Source organism: Aethalodelphis obliquidens, unplaced genomic scaffold, assembly GCF_003676395.1.
Source record: "Aethalodelphis obliquidens isolate GAN/ISIS:26980383/991018 unplaced genomic scaffold, ASM367639v1 scaffold9, whole genome shotgun sequence".
In the NCBI taxonomy this organism is placed as follows: domain Eukaryota; kingdom Metazoa; phylum Chordata; class Mammalia; order Artiodactyla; family Delphinidae; genus Aethalodelphis; species Aethalodelphis obliquidens.
The window spans coordinates 6,909,497-6,926,956 of NW_020837953.1; the positions used below are offsets into that span (position 1 = coordinate 6,909,497).

General features: G+C 39.6%; 1 protein-coding gene across 6 annotated transcripts in view; it reads left to right on the plus strand.

The window, feature by feature from the left end:
• USP24 (ubiquitin specific peptidase 24) overlaps positions 1–17,460 on the plus strand; it is a 148,155-nt gene that overhangs the window by 81,597 nt on the left and 49,098 nt on the right. For 4 of the 6 annotated variants that reach the window (XM_027108404.1, XM_027108408.1, XM_027108403.1 and 1 more), the window contains exons 29-38: positions 2,009–2,094; positions 2,259–2,352; positions 3,628–3,783; positions 6,666–6,763; positions 9,524–9,619; positions 9,739–9,967; positions 10,661–10,820; positions 11,888–12,043; positions 14,184–14,254; positions 14,940–15,100. In XM_027108404.1, the coding sequence (XP_026964205.1) occupies positions 2,009–2,094; positions 2,259–2,352; positions 3,628–3,783; positions 6,666–6,763; positions 9,524–9,619; positions 9,739–9,967; positions 10,661–10,820; positions 11,888–12,043; positions 14,184–14,254; positions 14,940–15,100 (1,307 nt within the window). The remainder of the gene's footprint in view (positions 1–2,008; positions 2,095–2,258; positions 2,353–3,627; positions 3,784–6,665; positions 6,764–9,523; positions 9,620–9,738; positions 9,968–10,660; positions 10,821–11,887; positions 12,044–14,183; positions 14,255–14,939; positions 15,101–17,460) is intronic. The other 2 variants (XM_027108406.1, XM_027108407.1) reach the window with 2 other exon arrangements.

The window sequence follows — 17,460 nt, forward strand, 5'->3', positions numbered from 1 at the left end:
TCTTCTCTGCGCTTGTAATGTTCTTTCCTGATACCCATGTGGTTCTTTCTCACTTCCTTCAGCCTTCACTCAAATGTTGCCTTCTTGGTGAGCCTTCTTTGGCAGTCCTGTCTAAACTTGCCACCTGTTGCTACTCCTGCACATCTCATTTCCCTTCCCTACTTTATTTTTGCCTCTCCCCCCCACCAGTGAAATTTAAGCTCCTTGAGAGCAGACCTTTGTCTGTTTTGCTCACTGCTGTATTTCCAGCACCTAAAACAGTGCCTAGAACATAATAGGTAATCAGTATTTGTTGAATGATTTTATGAATCAGGGTTTTTTGTACCTTCTCTCTGCCAGGAACTGAGCTCAGCACCAGGGGTACAAAACTAACAAGACCTTTCAGTTCTTTATGCTTTTATAGTCTAGAGAAGTAAGATAATACCAGCCCTAGTGTGAAATAAACGTATTTAAATGACAGAGAGGGATTTTTTTCATAGTTATTATGTATAGTCCTTTCATTTAATTACAAATGTAAGATCTTTGCATGGCTGTCTCTTTCACTTAGAGAGCATAGCCTTGCTTATAGATACCACAGAATCCTGCAGGGTTAATGTTAGTATTGTGCCGTTTCTTAAAAAGTAACTATACTTATATGTAGTGAGAATTTAAGAACGAAATCATACTCAGAGCAGTATTATGACAGTTTATCAGCAACAGAAATGACGTACATAGCATCTTTGAGTTTAACATTTTTAAACTATCTCATATTTATCCTGAATTTATTAAAAACCTTCCCAAATATATTCTGTAGTGATATCCAGCTTTTTTATTTCTTATACCAGAAAATAGTACTTTAATCACATCTGAATCTCTTCTATACAGTTGTATCCATTTTTTTCACCTTTAAAAAAAAGAGGCCAACTTCTTTTTCTCAACTTAAATTACATTTATATCTATGTGGTTGTGTGAGTGTGTGTGTTTGATTATATCACTTTGAATTTGTGGGTTTTTTTGTTTGTTTGTTTGTTTTTGCGTTACGCGGGCCTCTCACTGTTGTGGCCTCTCCCGTTGTGGAGCACAGGCTCCGGACACGCAAGCTCAGCGGCCGTGGCTCACGGGCCCAGCCGCTCCGCAGCATGTGGGATCTTCCCGGACCGGGGCACAAACCCATGTCCCCTACATCAGCAGGCGGACTCTCAACCACTGCGCCACCAGGGAAGCCCTTTATTTTTTTGTAATACGGTTGACTCCTGGTTTTGTTTTGGTTTTATTTCACAACTCACACACACACACTGTATTATATTTTAACAAGAGATAAATAAACTGACACCAAGTATTGTAAATGGATGACCGCAACAATGATTGCAATTACCAAACACGAAACACACTCTTACTATGTCATAATATTGACATTCAGCCCAGTAATCCTCCACTGTAACGGCTCCTTTACCTTGCAGTGAAAATTGCTTTGTATATTTTTTGCCTCTGAGTCCTTGTGGGATTTTTTATTATTATTATTCAAACAGAAAGTCACAAAAATTATAATCATCCTCATCAGTTCACTCAGTCCCATGTAATTAATTTTTTTTCATCTTGATCTTTTGTTAGCACTTTTATGAATTCATCAGTTTTCCATTAGAGTTCTGAATGAATTTGCTTTTAAATCACTCTGCCTTGTTTGCTCCTGCCAAGCTATGATCAGCTTCCAACGGTGCCCACCCTCCGTTCTGTTCATCACATCTGCCCTTCCTTTTGCCTCTCTGCCGCTGCCTGCTTTTTGGTGCCTTAGCCCCTTGGCCAGCAGGTGGTAGGAGAAGAGAGCCCAGGTGATGAGCACGCTAGGAGAGGGAGTGGTCCCTCACTCTGTGTTCCCGTGCGTCGTTGTTTGAGACAGATAAGCACCATGCTTCCCTCAAGTTTTGCAGGCCAGTCTTTAAGAACCAGGAGTTTTATTGTTCGTACCTTTGATTAGAAAAGGAGGAAATTGTTTTGTAAATTTGCATTTATGTTTTGCTTCCTCCCTCAGGAGAAATCCCTCCCTGGCGTGGTGATGGCACTTGTGTGCAATGTATTCGACATGCTTTACCAGCTGGCCAATCTGGAGGAGCCAAGGTAAATAGAAATGTTTACAAAGCTTGCAAGAGAGAAAGGTATTAAAGTTAGGGAACCCAGTAAATGTTCACTTGAAATGTATATTACTTCACATCCCATACTAAGTGACTTTGTTATTGAAACTGTGGTTTGTGTGAAAAAAATTAATATTTGAAAAATTTCAGGATAACTCTACGAGTACGAAAGCTTCTGCTCTTGATACCCACTGATCCAGCCATTCAGGAAGCCCTTGATCAACTTGATTCTTTAGGAAGAAAGGTATGAGTATCTTGGATAGTTATTTAACAGGCATGGAAATTTTATATCATGATTCAGTGAAAATACAGCATGACATCACATTAAGGTCATATGATATCATCTTTCCCATAACAGTTTTTTTTTTTTTCTTTAGAAAAATACCTTTGCTGTAAATAATGATATCAAATTTTAGAACTGGAAGAGCCTTTAGTATCATCTGCTTCCACCTCCTTCACGTTTTATATTAGGAAACCCAAGTGCAGAGTGATGAACGGTTTTGACTAGGGTCAGACTCTAGTTCTGATTGAGTTGAGATATTTTTCTTCTGTTATGATGCCTCTCTGAATGTGGTTGTTGCATATGTTTGAGTTGCCTGCGTAAATGGGTTATCATTTAATATTTTCACAGTTGATATTTAAAGTTCCTTTTGTTTAATGTTTAGAATCTTGTTCCTTAAGAGTTGTGTATATATATATAATGAAATTGTGTTTTATCTATAATATTGTTTGTGTTCTCAGAATAAATTCATTTAGATCAAAGCTGTTAGAACTAAGTTATGAATTTTGTATTTCAGTGATTATAGTTTAGATGAGCTCATAATCATGTCACGTGTACCTTATATATTAATTTGAGGAAGAAGAGAACTAATGTAATTAAAAACTATATTACTCATACTAACTTAAAAAATTATCAAAACTACTACACTGCGATCTTATAATTTAATTATCAATGTTTGGTGGTACAAATTTTATTTATTTATTTATTTATTTAAATTAATTAATTTATTTTATTTTGGCTGCGAGGGCTCTTCACTGCAGCATGTGGGCTTTCCTAGTTGCGGCGCGAGGGCTCTAGAGTGCATGGGCTCAGTAGTTGCGGCACGCAAGCTTAGTTGCGGTGTGTGGGATCTTAGTTCCCCAGCCAGGGATCAAACCCATGCCCCCTGCATTGGGAGCACAGAGTCTTAACCACTGGACCACCAGAGAAGTCTCCTAGTGGTACGAATTTTAAAAACAGGGAAACAAATTAGGATGACCCCACTAGTGTTGCTTAGAATACAATCCCAGAAGCATTCCTGTAGGATTGGAATGCTGTTGAGCATTTACTGTCTGTGTGATGGAGTTCAGTGCTTTGTTAATAATTAGAGTGATGTGGCTTTGAGGTTAATTTTTAGAAAATTTCATTGATTTGATTATATTAAAGTTGGAAAAAACATTAGAGTGTGTAGTGATATCTGCTTCTCTTTAATTTGTGCTTTTGAGCTGTATATTCCTTTTTTCTTTCTGTTAAACTTAGAAAACATTGCTGTCTGAAACAAGTGCTCAGTCTTCAAAATCTCCATCCCTCTCTTCCAAGCAGCAGCATCAGCCAAGCGCCAGTTCAATTTTAGAAAGTCTGTTTCGATCTTTCGCTCCAGGAATGTCCACCTTCAGAGTGCTCTACAACTTAGAAGTAAGAAACCTCATTTCTTTTTATTTCATTTTAACAGATTCATTTTGGCCTAAAGGTTCATGCTTTCAGATATCAGAAATAAGTAAATAGGTTTCTATTATTATTGAATGGTTTGTTAAGAAAAATTAGTTTTAAAAAGTAAAAAATAGAATATAAATTGAAGTATTTTGTTGTTTTGGACTTTGAACATGCTCAGTTTTCTTTTTCAGTTTATACCTGTGTGCATTGTTATACTTGCAAAATAGCATGTAAATAAATAAATAGGAAGCGTTAGGTATTAAAATGTGTCATTATCTTCCTCTGGAAGTTTTGCAAGTCTGTATAACATCAGTTCCTAATCCTCAGCCTTCTTGTTATTAAATGCATCCTAACTTTTTAAAAAAGCTGTTGTAATTTGTGGCCATTAATGAAGCTTTATAAGGAGTTTGTCAGGAGTCACATTAACATTATTATTTCAAGGTTAAAAAAAAGAATTAAAAGAATTTTAAAAGAATATTTTTATTACCCTTCTTCCCAGTAGTAGCTTTAAACTAGTAGATGTAGTTCAGTAAACATTTACTAACTGTTTACTGTCTACAAGTCATTGTGGTATTTAAAGGGTCAGAGTTGAAAGGACAAGATAATTGCTCCAAGATCTTATGAGTAAGACATAGGGGAGGCTGGATAGGCTGAGTCATGAAATGAAAGCAGTAACAAAGCAGTGTGGAGAGTGGCCCACTCTTAGAGGGTGAGGGGCTAGACCCTCAGGCCACTTAAGATCTGGAGAAAATAGAGCCCTGAATGATTTTGCTTTGCCCTAATATGTTCTATCCAGTCAGTTATTTATTAAGGAATCCAGATCAGTGCCTAAGCAACCTTAATCATCAAATTACCATTTATCTTCAGTAGGTTTTGAATCACAACATAGGTCATAATTGGTAGGAAGGTACCTGCTTGGGCATCTTTTCCGAGTTTTATTTCATCTGACAGTCTAATTTGGAGTATAAAATTACATTCATTCATTTTTATGTTTCACTTATTTATATGGTGGAGCTGTGTTAACATTTCATATTTGCCTTAAAATAATCATTCTTGTGAAAACATTTGTTGGGTTCAAAAGGAGAAAATATCTAGCAAATATTTTAAAAATAAAACATGTCCTTATTTCTTGCAGACATTTAAAAATACATACAATATTCTAAAACAGAAAATTACCTAGATATTTTTGGCTAACTCAAGCTTATGAAATTGACATCTTACAATTACTGCCAGATTTGTCATTTGCTTTTGAATGATTGTCTCAGAAAGTTAAGGTATAAATTTTAACACCCATATTTGAGAGCACCCAGAGAAACAGAATGACCCAACAGTGGGTCTAGCTTGTCATTGGCTATCTAGATTGCATTATCTTAGAGCCAAAGGGTTATATAAATTATCTCCGGTATAATTTTAGGACTTCTGATTAACTGGAAATTCCTCTGATAGGTTTTCTTTTGCTTGACATAAAAAATGTAGAAAACCTAACACTCCCAGAGCACTTATTTTTACTATTACCTGCAAGGTTAATGTCCTTGCATTTCGATCTTTAACTTATGTTTGCCCACTAGGAAAATTCAAAGTGGATATTCCAAATACCCATTCCTTTGGAGAAACCTTCCATCTTCACTAAATTGTCCATTAAACATGGGGAGTATGTGCATGTGGCTGTTGACATTCAGGAGGGGTTAGGATAGCAGAGGGTTCCCATTCTCCTTGTGTGATGCTTGTGATCTGAGGCTGGTGAGGCTGTTTCCCAAAGGGCAGCTTAGGAAGAAAGCATCTTTAAACAAAAATACCACATTAAAAATCTAAGCTCGTAAAACTAATAGGTTCATAGAAGCAGATTTTTTTGAATAGAAAAGGATCTTGAATTACATCTAGATTAAAACCTTGGGGAAACTGCAGCAATGAGCTTTAAAATTTTTTTTTAAATCATTACTAAATAAGCAGTTGTTTACTGGGCAATTGTTTTGTGCCAGAGCTTGTACTAAAGCACCTTAAGCTTGTGTTATCCTACTTACAAACAGTCCTCCGATAAAGGTAATTATTGTCCTCATTTACCGTATGAGAAACCTGAGGCAAAAAAGGAAAATTACATATCTGAGATCTTTCAGCTAGTTGGTGGTAAAACTAGAATGTGAGCTAGATTCGTCGTCTCATACCACAGTATGATTAGTTATGTGAAATAATTCTCTACTATACCAGAATATTTAGGTGAGCTTTCCTTTAGGTGGGTATTGCAGTGTCATAAAAGGGGCATGGGTATTAGAGTGAGGCACATCTGGACTTGAATTCTAACTATGTGACCTCGGGTGGGAGGTCACTTAACCTCTCAGGTCTCAGTCTTTTACCTGTAGAGTAAAATACCTGTGCTGTGCATAGTGAGATTAAGAGAGAATGCATGTTAAGTACCTCACCTTATGCCTAGTACTTTGTAGATAGGTGCTCAGTAAATAGGAGTTAGAATCATTATCTGGCAACTCATCCAGCATTTATAATAAATGGGCTGTTTTGTAAGACTTTAGTTTATATACTTTTTCTAGAACATATCAGCATAACACATAATGTTACCTGCTCTTATCTAAGTCTGGGAGCCTGAGACCTTCACATTTGCTGGTTTCATAAAAAGAAGAATACACCAGCTCTCTTAAAAACAGAAAGGTTTTTCATGCTAAGTAAATGGAACTTGGAAAATGTGATTATTTTATTTGTGAAACATCAGCCTCCTTACACTACTGAGGGTAAAAAGAACAGTAGCATTTAAAGAGATTCTGACTCAAATTGTCTGATTGTTTTACTTAGTATAAAGGAGTAATTTCAACTGGAAATGTTGGGATGATTAATTGTGCTTATCTTTTTCCAAGGTTCTAAGCTCCAAACTCATGCCAACAGCTGATGATGACATGGCAAGAAACTGTGCAAAATCCTTTTGTGAGAACTTCCTCAAAGCAGGAGGTTTGAGGTTAGAGTTTCGATATTATGTTACATGAATTGCAGAAAACGAATCTGGTTATTTTAGTTAATTTCTCCTGCCAAGCCTTGCTTATTCTTACAAGGCATTATGTGAAGCATTATGACAGTTATAATAAGGAGTGTTGTTTTAGTCTTTGGAATATTTTAACTCATTTTATGACTTTTGATTATTTGGAAAACTGACAGAAGCATGTCTCTTTCCTCTCTGGTAGTGAGGGAAATTCTCGAGTAGAGGAGAGAAGGCTTACTGTTTCTGTTCATTCCCACATCAGTTTGAGATAAGGTGAATCTAATTGTCGGTAATCTATGTTGTGCAAGGCATTAGTGGTGGGGGTGCACAGATACTATCCCTGCCTTTGAGAGCCTCATGGTTTAATAAAGAATAACAAACAGTTATCATAAGTATCAAAACAGAGGCTTATAAAAAGTGCTTTGTGGGGTGGGGAAGAAAGCAGTGGTTAAATGGTTAGATTTGCTTAGGATCATAAGAGTAGGAAATGCTTCCCAGAAAGTGACATTTGAGCTAGGAATTGAGCGATGAGTCGCCATTCCCTAGGTAAATAAGGGGAAAAGGGCACTCACTCTAAGCCAGAGGTGGGGTGGGGATGAGTGAAAGCATCATGGACTGTTTTGGGAAGTACAGTTGCCTAGTGAGGCTAGAGCAAAGGATAAAGGAGAGAAATATGTAAAGAGGGTCACATTGAGGAATTTCAGCTTTATCTTGAAGACCATGGAAAAACAGGAGGTTTCTAACCCAGGAGTTACCTAGAACAGTTACTCTGGCTACAGTGGAGAAGATGGATAGAAGTGGGAGGGAGAGGCTGCAGGCAGGGAGAACTATAGAACTTTGACTGTTCCAGAGGAGAGGTGACCGTTTCTAAATATGGGACAGTGTGGTAGAAGGAATAAGGTGAAATAGGCAAGTCTTTATGACTAGATATAGGGTAGGAACATTTATAAAATGGCCTGTGATTTCTAGCTTGGAAGAGTGAGTGAATGGTGACTCTTTAACCCATATGGGAAATAAATATGGAACCAGATGGAGGAAAGTGAGAAAGTCAAGAATTTGATTGCACACGAGGTCCCTGTGAGTCATGTGAAGAGGATGGTTTGGACATGATGCTCTCGAGAGAAGTGGAGAATGGCACTAGAGGTTCAGGGAGACATCAGTGTGTAAGTAAAGCCTCAGGGCATAAGCAGCTGGCCAAGTGTTGCGTGGCAAGTGTAAGGATGGGAAGCAGAATCAGTAAGTACAAATCTCTGCTTTATGTTGAGTGAGAAAACGGAGGTGACAGGAGTTTGAAGGGTAGAATAACTGAGGGGAAAGTTTGCTCTTCTGTTTTGATTTTAATTTGTAGAAGACTTGATTCTCATTGTAGGCTGACTAAAAGGGGCCGATGAAAAAGAAAAGAATAAAGATAAAAGAAAGGGGGATGATCAACCGATGGGGCTAAGTTCCACTGCAGTTGGAAGGAGATTTGCTCCAGAAAGAAGTAGGCATGCCATTTCCCCTGGGGGAGGAAGGAGTGAAGACCCACTTGACGTTTGAACAGAGGGTAGCTGAAGGAATTCCTGTCTGGAGGCCTTCAGGGGAAGAGAAGTTGGGTGAGACCTTGAGGAGATAAAGGGGGTGGGAAACAGAGAAGTGGAACTAGAAGGTTTAAACTCATTTCAGATCACTCAGCCAGTTACAGAGCTGTGCTAATTAAGGCATTTTACTTCTGGCTTATTTTTGAATGTCAGTTAACGTACGCGCCTGCATTGTTCTAAGCACTGGGAACAGAGCAGTGAGTAGATGAAACAAAAATCCATGTCCTCATGAAGCTTACAGTCTGGAACAGAAGACAGACAATAAACGAAGAAGTAAAAGTGTATGTCAGGTGGTGATAAGAGCTGTAGAGAAAAATAAGACAAGAAAGAGTGGATGGAGAGGGTTTGATATCCAGTGGGGTGATCCGGGAAAGCTTCACTGATGGGGTGACATTTTACAAAGACCTGAAGGACGGGAGGGAGCAAGACCTGGAGATACGGGGGAAAGCTGTCCGGAGGAGCATCCAGTGCGAGCCCCTGTGTGGGCGAACCTGGTGCCTGCGAGGCCGGCAGGGGTCTAGTGTGGTTGGGGCCAAGTGAGGGGGCAGGGTAGGAAGCATGAGGTCACAGAGATACCAGAGGTCCGGTTATGCAGGATCTTACAAGCTACTATGAAGGAAATAGGAAGCCATGGGAGGATTTTGTGCAGAGCAGTTCCATGGTGACCTCCATTTTTAAAGGATCACTCTGGTTGATCTTTTGAGAATAGATTTTGGTGGTGAAACATCAAGAGTAGAATCAGGAAGAACAGTTGGGAAGCTTTTGCAGCAATATAGGTGGTAGTGGATATGAAAAACAAGCTTTGTGGAATACACCAATTCTGAACATATTTTTGAATTGACAGTTGTACTAGTACCAAGATAGCAGTTGATCGGTGCACTCGAAACCAGTTAGTGAGAAGGAGAACCACCCAAACACTCTGTGTTGGTTATCTTTTTGGCTAAGGAAGGAGTCTAATTCTAAATGGACCAGGAGGTTTATATGTACTATAGGAAATAATTGTAATAGGAATATGTATGATCCATTTATAGGTAAAGATCTTGTAGAAATTTTAAGTAACTGATAATGTTTATAAACAATCAAATTACTTACAGAAGATTTCCTATAAAAGAAATAGAAGTCTTTAATATCTGCCTTTTTTTTTTTCTTTTCTTTGAAGTTTGGTTGTAAATGTCATGCAGAGGGATTCCATCCCATCAGAAGTAGACTATGAAACAAGGCAGGGAGTTTATTCCATCTGCCTACAACTTGCAAGGTATGTAAATATGTTGTGTTAGTCTCAGAAGGCAATTCTTGACTTTTTCTTCCAAATCCCGTCCTTTAAAATAGTATGAAATGACCTTGACTAAGCCTAGCTTTTTGTTTCCTTTTAAGATTTTTACTTGTGGGGCAAACATTGCCGACATTATTAGAGGAAGACCTCACCAAAGACGGCATAGAAGCACTTACTTCTCGCCCGTTCCGAAATGTCAGCCGGCAGACAAGCAGGCAGATGTCCTTATGTGGTACCCCAGAAAAGTCATCCTACCGACAGCTGTCAGTGTCTGACAGGTCTTCCATTAGGGTTGAGGAAATCATCCCTGCTGCTCGAGTTGCAATACAAGTAAGTGATTGGTGTATTCAAGAAATATTAAGTACTTCCTGTTTAGAAGGCGCTGGTGGTGGTATGCAGATATAAAAATTACTGACGTGAATATTGCCTTCAAGAAGCTTATGGTGAGTAAGAAAGAGATCACTAGTGCAGAAATAACTGTAATTCAGGTAGAAGCTATCAGATGTTATAAGAGAACTACAAAGGCAAAGCATTCTACAGGCCATGAGAGGAGGTGGAATAAATTATCTTCATGTGTGGCTGTCACGGATGATTTTATGTAGGAGGTGGCATTTGAGCTAGGCCTTCAAGAATAGTAGGGATTCGATATACAGAGATTAGCTTGGAGAGGGGATAGTTGTTCAAGCAAAAGGGAGGGCGTGAGCAGTTAGAAAGCCAGAGCCTGTGTGGGTGGTCACACAGTGGTTCACATAGGCCAAAACGCAGAATGTGGAAGAGGGGAAACTATGAAAACAAAGTTGGTGATGGGTAATTTGAAGCCAGAACATGGAGAGTAGAGTCTCTGTATTACAAGTAGCAGAGGGGTAGTGAAAGTCTTTGAACAGTATGGAAGCAGGGAAAAGACTATCTTGTGGATGATCTTAGAAGGAAACGAGTCTCAAAACTGAGACGGGGGGAGGTTATTGAAGTCAGCGGGATGTGTTCAAGTACTACCTTTTCTCACAACACTCTTCACTTCCTTAGACAATGGAAGTCAGTGATTTCACGTCTACTGTGGCTTGTTTCATGAGATTGTCATGGGCTGCAGCTGCAGGACGGCTTGACCTCGTTGGGAGTAGCCAGCCAATTAAAGAAAGTAATTCTCTGTTTCCTGCTGGAATTCGAAACAGGCTCAGCAGTTCAGGTACTGATTAAAAAGGATAAAGTAATCAGAATATTGGGCAGGGAGTAGCTGTAAGAATCATCTTTGTATAGGTTGTTCAGAGTCACAGAAAGGAGAAAGCCTTTTCTCTTGTTTGTTTTTTTTTTTGTGTGGCACGCAGGCCTCTCACCGCTGTGGCCTCTCCCGCCGCGGAGCACAGGCTCCGGACGCGCAGGCCCAGCGGCCACGGCTCACGGGCCCAGCCGCTCCGCGGCACATGGGATCCCCCTGGACCGGGGCACAAACCCGTGTCCCCTGCATCGGCAGGCGGACTCCCAACCACTGCGCCACCAGGGAAGCCCGTCCCTTGTTCTTGAGCGTGAGCTAAATCTAAATGTTTCTGAACATCAAGCTGGACACGCGATTTGTGCACACTCAAATGTGCATGTATGCGTGTGCACACTTCATTTATGTATGTCGTACTAAGAGAAAAAAGGTTATAAATACAGAATATAGAGAGACCAAGCAGAGTTTTAGCTTGCTGAGTGTAGAAGTGTAGGGAGGCCAATAATTGTGACTGTAATAAAAATTCATCTCGAATTTTTACCTGGAAAAATCATTTTCTTGGGTTGGCCTGTTATTTTCTGTTAGGCCTTTATAAATAGCTTTATTTCTCAGCTTCATTTGGTATCCCTGCTCAATCTATGTGTGTGGATGTATAAACTGTATGACATACACACAGTAAAGGGCAGAAATGCCAAATATGTAGGATTTTTAGGGTTTTTACATCTGTGTAACCCATCTAAATCAAGATAAGGAACATTTCTAATATCCCAGGACTCCCACATGCCTCCAAAATTGCAATGTTCTTACTTCTGTCACCCGAAACTAGTTTTGCCTCATAAACATATTTTTTAATGGTTCCAAATGTGTTTTAAGTACAAAGCAATGAGGTTCAAATCAAGTGACTAAGTCTGTCTTGTTTCTTAGCCTAAAGTGTCTTCTTGAACTCTTTACTTTCACTTGAGGATTATGGGACTCATTAAAGGATATTATAATCTCCAGGGTCCTGTGGGATCCATAGTAACCTTCTGCTTGCCTGTTTCCAGGAAGCAATTGCAGCTCTGGAAGTGAAGGGGACCCGGTAGCCCTGCACGCAGGCATCTGTGTGCGACAACAGTCCGTGTCCACCAAAGACTCCCTGATTGCTGGAGAGGCTTTGTCTCTTCTTGTTACTTGCTTGCAGCTTCGGAGCCAACAACTGGGTATGCAGGAGGCTTACTCTTTTAGTAAAAGGCCAGGTTTCTGTTAGGAATTATTTCTGTCCCTTCATAGATAAGGTCATGTTAATAGAAATGGCAAAGGGGAAAGTTGGCATGTGGAATAGGTAAGAATAGTGCTAGAGTACTTAAATTCTGAACAAGTATTTATTGAGCACCTTCTATATACAGGGTTCCACAGTAGATGTTACAGGGCAGTATGTCTGCTCTCCAGGAGCTTACCTTCTAGTGGAGGAATTAAAACAACCCAAAGTTGTATGTCATAAACTATAGAAGTAGAATTATATATCAATTCCTAAACTGATAATGACTCCAGTATCAAAAATCATGAAACTTAAGATTTGCCCTTTTGTCTTTATTGTTGGTTTTGGCAAACTAGGGCTGTTGCTAATCATACTTTTAACATTAGACACCACAGGGCTCAGTCCCTCGTCTCTGTCTGCACTCATTCTCGCCACATAATCACATCCACGTTCACAGCCTTAAATTCCCTCTATGTGCTGATAACACTTAAATTTGACTCTACGACCTGGACCGCTCCCCTGACTTCTCCACTTAGATATCAGATAGACTTCCCAAACTTAACATGTCCAGAACTGAACTACTGGTCTGGCCTATACCGCCCAAGAGATTTCCCATCTGAATTGATAGCAGTTTTATTCTTGGAGACATCCTTGATTCCTTTTTTTCACACCCTTCTAATCTGTCAGTACATCCTTCTTCAAATTCTATCTAGATTCCAACCCTTAGACCACCTTCACTGTTAGCACCCTCTGACCTGTCATCATCTCTTACTTGGATTATAGCAGTAGTGCCCTGACTAATCTCCCTGCTTCTACCCTTGCAGTTTATTCTCCACACAGTAACCAGAATGGACCTTCTAAACTGTAAGTCAGATTGTATCACTCCTCTGTTTAAAACCTTGCAGTGGCCTCTCGGTTCACACTGAGTGAAAGCCAGGTCTTTCCTAAGGCCTGACACCATCCACCCCCGTGACACCTGTGTGCCTTCACCTTCTCCCGCTCTCCCCTCACGCACCGTGCTTCAGCCACCCTGGCTTCCTGGCTGTTCCCTGACACTCAGGCACATTCCTGCCTCGGGGCCCTTGCACTGCCTGTTCCCAATTCCTGGTATGTTCTTCCTCTGCCTTTTTTAAAGAAATTGCAACCCTTCTCTCACCCACCATCACCTAAACTCTTTATTATTTTTCTATATCTCTTGTCACTTTATAGCATACAATATAATTTCTCTGCTTACTGTGTTTATGGTCATTATCCCCTCCCCAACTAGATGGTAAGCTCCGTTAAGAACAGAGACCTCTGTTCATTTTGTTCCCTACTGAATCCTTAGCACGCAAACACTGTGTGATGTGTAGTAGGCCCTCAATAAATACTTATTCAGGGATGAGGTCTTAACAACTCCACTTTAAAAAATTATACCAACACATCAGAGCCCTATTCTTCACTATTACTACTGATTCAGACTGCCTGTTCATAGAATTGGTGATCATTATGTATTTAGTATAACATCCAAACTCATCATATAAGATGTCAAGATAAACATATAGAAAAAGTTAGATGTTTATGGGACGGTTCAGTAATATCAGAAATGATTTACTTTGAGCAGAAATGCTTTTAAAGGCTTATATATGAAAGTAATTCATTATGAAATGCTTTTGAGCGTATACCATACTTTTAGTTCCATTTTCCTGCAATCGTTTAATTATAGAGATATTTTCAAATCAAGATGAAAAAATTATAACTTCAAGCTTTTTTATCATTTGTAAGTTTATTGTGGGGTACATTTTATAGTTCACAAGTATTGACAGTTTTATCAAGGCAAGACATTTATTCTGTAACTGGTGTGCACACGGCATCATGAAAAATGTCCGGGTGTGAAGATGACCAAGACGCAGTCCTGCTTTTGAGCACCTTGGGCTCTCGTGGGATAGACTCAGAGACGTGGGTGCAGCTGTGGAGGCACTGAATTTGATTCTGTGTGGAAGAAGAGATGATTTCTAAGATAGTTAAGCTTAAGAAATTATTCAAAATTTTTGAAATTTTGAAAATGCATTTCCTAACTTATTTTCCTCCCCTGCTCCCATTATCTTTATTCTTATTATTAGCATCTTTCTATAACTTGCCCTGTGTTGCTGATTTTATCATTGATATTCTACTTGGATCACCAAGTGCTGAGGTAAGGATTTTTTACTTTATAAAAGGCCCCTTTGGTCCTGTTCTGCGTGGGCTCTCTGGATACCTGTGACATGGTGGGGAGTATAGAAGGGATGGTGTTTAGTCCTCTCGGGGAATCAGACAAAGAGGCTGCAGAGCCCTCTGAAAGCGAAGTGACCATTTGTACTGTTGCCCTCCTTTCTGTTCCATATTTCACTGAAAGTCAAGAGACTAGTGCTATGATTAACTTGTGTTTGTTTATTAAAAAAATCTTACAGCCAGTGTTCAGTATTCATAGCTGGCCAAGGCAGCTAGCATTAAGCATCAACAAGTTGGTCAAAATCAAGAAAGACCCAACCTCAAGCCATGAACTTTCATTAGATTTTATAATCCTCATTTTTGTATATGACCTTGAAAGTTAACTTTGAGGCACTTGCAGAAGAGTTTTTTCCTTATTTTCATTTTACATTAAATTATAAACCTATTGCTGAGAGTACAGTACTAGAATAATTTGGGAAATTAGTTCCCAGACTACACTTGTTTTAAATTAGCCCTAGTTTATTCAATGTAAACTTTACCATTAAAGATTGAAATACTCAAACCCTTACAGCATCCTTCACAGGTGGACTTTGGAAGAAAATAACTTTTTAAGCAGTCTGTAAGTGTTGGTTGATGTACTTCCTTTGCCACTAAAAATGTAATTTCAGATTCGCCGTGTTGCCTGTGATCAACTGTATACTCTTAGTCAGACAGATACTTCGGCCCATCCAGATGTGCAAAAGCCAAATCAGTTTCTCCTAGGTGTGATTCTCACTGCTCAGCTGCCTCTCTGGTCCCCAACTAGTATTATGCGAGGAGTCAATCAGAGGTACGTAAAGATGAAAAAGTTCACGTCATACAGAAAGAGAATAATGATTTGTGTACTGCTCCCCCAGAGTCAACAGTGCATGATTGAGATGAAGGACTTTCTCCTTTCCTCTTCCAACATTTGTACCCTGAAAGAGGGCATTTCAGGTTTTCTCCCCATTCAGGACAGAAGAGTTAGAAGAAACATTACCAGGCTTTCTTCCTCTCAAGCACCCCAACTCCCACCTCCACTCCTCTTGGTCCCCCTACCCCAGAGAGAAAGAGGACTCACTTGGTGGTTGAGAAGCTGCATGATTCAAGCCAGATCACTGTGTAAAGGTCGCACTGCGCATGTCCACTTGTACCTCACTTTCTTAGCTCAGCCTGCTTCATAACTCCATGTCTAGAGGTACTAGGGTATCCTTCTAGCTTGCTTTCTTGGTTTTATACATGCCTGGGCATGGCAGAAGGCTTGAGGTCCAGGCTCAGAGAATGACTTGAGTAAATCCATTCTGCCTGCCCCATCTTGTCTCCTTAGGCAAGCCTGCATGCAGGGGTGCCCCAGTGTAGGCCCAGGCTGGGAGATCAGAGATCCCACACTGACCTCAGGTTTAAGCCAGTTTCTCTAATTCAGCTTTACCAGCGAGCCCTTGCTCTGGGGCTTAGAAGGTGCCACAGAGATTTGTGAGATCAATATGTATATGCTTTACAAATTAGAGCCCTTAGAGGGAAGAAACGTTAGAGCTACTCTAAACCCCTAACATATAAGCATCCAAACTTGGGCTTTTTTTTTTTTTAGTGTGGTAACATATACATAACGGAATGTTTACCATTTTTACCATTTTTAAGTGTACAACTCAGTGGCATTAAGTGTATTTACAATTTTGTGCAACCATCTCCATCCATCTCCAACACTTCTTTAGCATCCTAAACTGAGACTGTGTACCCAGTAAGAAGCCATTAGTTAAAAGACTGATAAAGTTAACGCCATAAAAATTAAAATGCCGTAGAGTCAAAAGTCAGTTAAACTGAATAAATAGATTTATAACGTATATGACAGATAGAAGGCCAATTTTGCTAATATATGTGAAGAGTTGTTATAAACCACAAAAGACCAATAGCCAAATAGAAAAATGGACAAAGGAAATGAAGAGAGATAGTTCAAAGACAATCATGGAGATGATTTTTTTTTTTTCAGATTTGCTAGATTTTTTTTTTTACTGTGTCTAAATATGCATAACATAAAATTTAGCGTTTTAACCATTTTGGGGTCTAACTTAGTGACATTAAGTACATACACATTATTGTGCAATCATCACCACTGTCCATATCCAGAACTTCTTTGTCATCCCAAACTGAAACTCTGTTCCCATTAAACAGTAACTCCCCATTCATTTCCCTCCTCCCTCAAGGCACTGGCAACCACCATTCTACGTTGTCTCTATGAATTCGACTATTCTAGGTACCTCGTAAAAGTGGAATCATACAATATTTGTCCTTTGTGTCTATGTTATTTCACGTAACATAATATTTTCAGGGTTCATCCATGTTACAGCACGGGTCAGGATTTCATTTCTATTTAGACTGAATGTATGTATATATCATGCTTTGTTTATCCATTCACCCATAGATGGACATTTGGTTTCCACCTTTTAGCTAGTATGAATAATGCCACTGTGAACATGAGTATACAAATATCAATTTGAGTCCTGCTTTCAGTTTTTTGGGGTATATGCCCAGAAGTAGCAATGCTGGGTCATATGGCAATTGTATGCTTGACTTTTCTGAGGAGCCACCATACTGTTTCCACAGTGGCTGTACCATCTTACATTCCCACCAGCAATGTGTAAGGGTTGCATATTCTCCACATCCTTGCCAACACTTGTTTTCTGTTCGCTTTTGTGACTAACTATCCTGATGGGTGTGATGTGCATCTCAGGGTTTTGATTTGCATTTCCCTAATGATTAGTGATTTTGAGTATGTCATTGTGCTTATTTGGCCATTTGTATATCTTCTTTGGAGAAATGTCTATTCAAGTCTTTTCCTCATTTTTTTTTTAATTTATTTTTATTTTATTTAGTTTTTGGCTGCATTGGGTCTTAGTTGCAGCATGCGGGATCTTTCGTTGTGGTGCGCAGGCTTCTCTCTAGTTGTGGCATGCGGGTTTTCTCTTCCTAGTTGTGGCACGCAGGCTCCAGAGCGCGTGGGCTCTGTAGTTCATGGCACGTGGGCTTAGTTGCCCTGTGGCATGTGGGATCTTAATTCCCTGACCAGGAATCAAACCTGCATCCCCTGCATTGGAAGACGGATTCTTTACCACTGGACCACCAGGGAAGTCCCCCATTTCCTCATTTTTAAGTTAGGTTGTCTGTTTTTTGTTG